This window comes from Orbicella franksi, chromosome 12, assembly GCF_964199315.1.
Source record: "Orbicella franksi chromosome 12, jaOrbFran1.1, whole genome shotgun sequence".
Classification (NCBI taxonomy): domain Eukaryota; kingdom Metazoa; phylum Cnidaria; class Anthozoa; order Scleractinia; family Merulinidae; genus Orbicella; species Orbicella franksi.
The window spans coordinates 11,728,762-11,733,906 of record NC_138156.1 but is presented as its reverse complement, the minus strand read 5'-3'; the positions used below and the strand labels follow the sequence as shown (position 1 = coordinate 11,733,906).

The 5,145-nt window shown below is 38.2% G+C and overlaps 1 protein-coding gene across 1 annotated transcript in view; it reads right to left on the bottom strand.

Annotated features, from left to right (window-relative positions):
* Positions 1 to 747: 747 nt before the first annotated feature.
* LOC145462652 (uncharacterized) overlaps positions 748 to 5,145 on the bottom strand; it is a 14,098-nt gene continuing 9,700 nt past the window's right edge. The window contains exons 2-4 of the mRNA XM_081446231.1: positions 4,100 to 4,262; positions 2,337 to 2,492; positions 748 to 1,626 (exon numbers count right to left, since the gene is read on the bottom strand). Of these exons, the coding sequence (XP_081302357.1) occupies position 1,626; positions 2,337 to 2,492; positions 4,100 to 4,262 (320 nt within the window). The 3' untranslated portion in view covers positions 748 to 1,625. The remainder of the gene's footprint in view (positions 1,627 to 2,336; positions 2,493 to 4,099; positions 4,263 to 5,145) is intronic.

The following is a 5,145-nucleotide window of genomic DNA, read 5'->3' as shown; positions in this document are numbered from 1 at the left end:
TTTTTATTTTGCTGAATCACATGTTAGCAATTTATATTGGTCTGTTAAAAAAAAGCTTAATATTCTCACGTGAAATTAAGTTTGGGTAGCGTGGAACATTTTTTTGACTGTATGGAAGATTATTGTAAGGCTTCCTGGTCTGTAGAGAAACAGGTGCTTTTTGGGAATCCCAATTTTTGAGGTTCTCAGCTAGTATTGCGAAACGATCCTAGGGAAACAAAATTTAGAAAGGTACTCAAAAATGGCTCTTTTTCTGATCATTCGAAGATATAAAATATAGCAAATCCAAAACTGAAAGATACACACTTCTTGTTCTTAATTACTTACAGAAAAATTGGGAGGGGGGTTAGCCCGCCTCCCTAAGTCCTTACCTTATTAAAAACCAAAATTTGCAGTTTTCCCTACCCTACACGTATCTATGGCGTGACCAAAAATTTCGATATCCTATTTAAGACCTGACCCTTAAATCAATAACCTGTTTCAAACCTGCTTTATAATTACTTCCCTAGTTCAGGTCGAGATGTTAAAGACATTGTGAAGGGCTTTTGTTGATGGCCTTATCGATAATAAAGTAAGTTCTCCTAAAAAAAAAAAAAAGAGAGAGACGCTATAGCGCGTCAAGACGATGTAGCACATCTGATTGACAACTAAACCCTTACATCAAATTAAAGCTTACAGCGCTGGCTATCAAATTACACTAAGACTTTTAAGATAAAAAAAAAAAATTGGAATTTTCTAGGGCTTGTATGTGCGAACATTAACGTCCAAGTCACCTTTAAACCGGACGCCCTGCATCACTAGACGCGAGACGGTAACCTTGTAAAGCGCAGGCAATGAAAACTTTTGCCATAAATTGAGCGGAGGCAGAGATTTTGAAGCTGTCAATTTTTGCGCGGATTGAGGACTCTGTCAATACAAGGCTCGGGTCATTGATCTTTCGCCTTAGTCGGTATGTTGGTGTTTTTTCATCCAATTTGTTTCGTTTTGGAACGTACAACACTCGTTCGTATAAACCAAACCCTAACCCTAACCCTATGTAACACCAAAACAACTCCAAAACCATGTAGGCTGACATGACGTAGTGCCCCACCCCTCGAACTGCATACTGTTGCAGTGAAACTACACAAGCAGGACAAGTAGTGTAAGTTTCAAGCAATGTGGTTCCGGATTTGAACGAAAACATTGGCGGATCGACGAATATGGCGAAAAAAAGAGCACATTGCAGCTTTATGTACCCTCATTCAACCCTTTTCCAAAACAAAAAAAACTACAAAAAATGGTTACTTTGATGGATTTTCTACATTCACTTTCCTTTCACCTTCAAAATTCGTTCCGATGCAAAGCTCTAACCAAAACTTCTTGATCTGCGGCCCGAAGAAAAGTAGAGCTTATTAGTTGAACCCATGGTACTTTTAAAGCCTAAAGTGTAGTTTAGTCAGTGTAAGTGCTTATTAGTTAAAATAAAATATGGTAGAAGCAGAAACAAACACAGCATCAAATCAATCGTTTTATTTCTGCTTGTTAATAACTTTCAACAGGGAAAAAAACAGTACATCATAGGTAGGGTGTATAGCAGACTTCAATTGCTTCCCAGTTTTTCTTCAAACTCCAAGATTAGAGACATATCTATAGGAATATAAAATTGAAAATTAGTTACTATAACTACTTTAACAAACGTCTTTGCAGGAACCAAATGGCATAAAAAGGTGTTGCAGCGTTCTAACAACTGAACAACCACGTGCACAGTTATACACAGGGTAGAAAACACTAAGAGACTTTCCCTTTCTTATTATAAGCCAAAGCCATGAGAGCATCAACACAAGAGTGTATTTTGAATGCGGTAGACACGGGACGTACACCTGATTGAATAAAGGCTTGTTGAGAAAAAAAATAAAACTGACTGATACGACCCAGTGGTTTTCTGGACCATGTATGTTTTTGCATTATAAGAGGTTTGGCCGAAGCGTTTAGCGAGATAAGCATTCGTTGAATGCCCCAGCCGTATTCGGAAGCTTGCAGAAAGAAATAAACAGACCCTGCTGACATTTTGTAGATGTACTATCGCTTTATTTTTGTTACTATTGGTTTTCTTAGCTGTGACAACTCTGAAATGAATATAATTCGTGTAGTCTAGAGTGGGCTGAAAGAATGCAGTATTCAAAGAATGTGTTGATTGATGCTTAGGCTATCCATCTGTTTGTGTCGCACCACTCCATTAAACGCACCTTATCTGTTTGCTTGTTTGTTTTTCTTTTTTGTTTTGTTTTGTTTGTTTGTGTTTTGTTTGTTTCTTCTTGTTTTGTTTTGTTTTGTTTGTTTGGTTTTTGTTTTCTTACCATGCAGGAAGGTCCGTTATGCGATAAACGGCATTAACACGTTTCGTGCCGACGCCTTCATAACACCATGGGGATGGCCCATCTCTTGCATACGTTTCGCCTGCGTTAGGTCCACTCCAACACTCGCCGTAATCCTGCAGCGCGAAATACTCCATTCTATCAACACAAACGCAATCAAAGAAAATGTAAGGTTTCTTTGTAAATTAACTGCAATGCCTTATCGTGAAAGACCACAATTAAAAAAGTCTCCAAAACCAATGAAGAAGCAAACTCTTGCCTGCGAATGCTGAGGGATACGAAAAAACAATATCGAAACCTTTGGTTTCACTATGAACAAATACTGACGGGTTTAGCCAACACACTTTGGCTTCCTTGTCAAAAAGATCAACATTAAAACTTTTGCATTGATTTTGATTTCAAAAAAAAAGAACAAAACAGTAAAAACAGAGAAGCCTTGTTACACCCCGTGAAATCGAAAAAGGTCATCTCTGGCAATCAGCATAAACAAATCTCGCCTAGAGAACAGTAGTTCATTTGGCAAATTAAAAATAGCTTCACAGTGTGTACATGTGGTTACTGGTAGCAAAGCAATGCAGAACTTTCTCATGATTGCTCTTAGGAATAAAATGTCCACATATATTAAGTTGATGTAGAGAGCCAGCAGAGTTTTCAGCTTGTAGATTACACAGTTCTATCATTGGAAGTAATTTTTGAATAGAGGGCAAGACGATCGGATTGATTTTGAAATCTTCGCTTTAGATGTCTCATGTCATGGATTTAGCATACGGCTAGATTGATGCTTCACTTAGTGAGCGTGACATCGACTAATTATATGGAGTTTTGACAAAATTAATTTGAATGCTGGGTGCGACATGCATTTGTTGAGTCTAGGTTATTTTTTCAGTACGAATAAATGTATCTACAATTCTCAGTCGAAGAAATTTAACTTTGCAGCCTCCTAACCTAGATAACAGTGGACTCCCGCTGGTAGTGAGCTTCACGTAAAAGAAATCTCAATATAATTAACTAGCATAATTACAGAATCAGGTTATGATATTCTGTTGTAACACTTTTCTACATACCGCGTTTTGCTATCGAATTTGCATTTTACAATAACTGTCTAATTTCTCGCGCGCTGATTGGCTCATTTTTATCATCAATAAGAGTACAGACGAATTTAATTTATGCAAGCTTTCAAGGTCAACTTTGAGCTGTCAAACTGTCAACTTTTTAACCGGTGAGATTTTATGGACTTTTTTTACGTAGCCAATCAAAAAGCGAGAAAAGCTATTGACAATGTTCGCGTCATTTTGAATAAAATTCACTTATCTTTGTTTACGGCAAGTTTACGGCGTCTTTTCCCCTCATTTATTCCCGGCATTTGACCATTTTGGAGTTTGTTATTGTAAAAAACAAATTGGCGTCAGTTTTTTATGCGTCTGTCCTCTTATTGATGATGATGTTTACTGCGGAGCCACTCGCCCGCGGCTCGTGGTTCCACAGCAACTTGGACAATGTTAAGACGCAATTTATCATCACGTCAATTGTATTTTATTTATCATCACCTCAATTTGTTAATTGTATGACGATTGTTGTCATGCGTGATGCAAATTGGGGTTCCCAGCAAGATAGAAGTTAAACGTACAAAAAATGTCAACAAAACTGACGGTAGCATAGAGAGCATTACTTTCTTGTGTGGTGAATAGCAATACATGACGCAAATGAAGGTTCCTAAAAAAGGATAAAATGTTAATAAAACTGACTTTTGTTCCATTGCCTTCTCTGCGCATATATGAATTGCCATGTTGAGATTGCTCCAGTCAAAGCCCGGCTCTTTCCTCAAGTTTACGATCATAACCGGCAAGGGACGAGGATACCCGATCTTGTCCTTGAAACAACCAAGATATTCGTATGTCACTGGTTGAACTGTGAAGAAAAAAGTATCTTAGCTACCATTTCAAACTTACCATATAGGGTAGCCTGCGTAACCCGCGTTTCCGCATTTTGGGTGCACATTGAGAATCATCCTCACTCGCCCCAATGTCAGTGGGCGTCCAAAATTAGGAAAATCCAATTCGTACGAAAACGCTCGCTACTCAGGTTACAACTATGAATTCATAAACAACGGCTTATAATAATCACTGCGTTGGATCCTGGATCGAAAGGAGTAGATGAAACCTGAGCACGGATTCTTTTTGTCTTGTTTTGGGCAAGACTACAGTCCTTTATTCTCACAGTACTAATCCTTACAAATATTAGAACGAACTGGCAGTGCTGGGCGAGAATCCAGTATTAACAAGCAACTCATCCAGGTGAAATAGCAATGCTATTGTCCAGTTCCAAATTCTTTTCTCCAGAGACCACGATTTTGATTGACAGCACGAAAGGGCCTTTGACGAGGCTCTGTTTCGTATTGTAAGCAAATCGGATTTTGGCGAAATATCCTTTTCCCAGAACGGCCGCAAGTCAATTAATCTTCGGCTTTCAAATTGGAGCCAGCCAGAAGCCAAAAAGCTCGTGGGCTATGGGGACAAGAATACGCTTTTCATTCGCCATTCCCACATCTCCATTAACATACCTTTTTTTAAAATATTTTTTTTTTTTACTATTGCATACAATACTAACATTACTTACACTACTAATATCACTTACGCCACTACTGACATTACTTACAGTACGACCGTTACTTACACTACGATTACTACTAACACTACAATTACACTCTACAACTACTACTGATATTCAACCTACACAACTGATAATACATACATTCCTTGTTTGGCCCCCAAAATTTTGCATAAGCATTGTT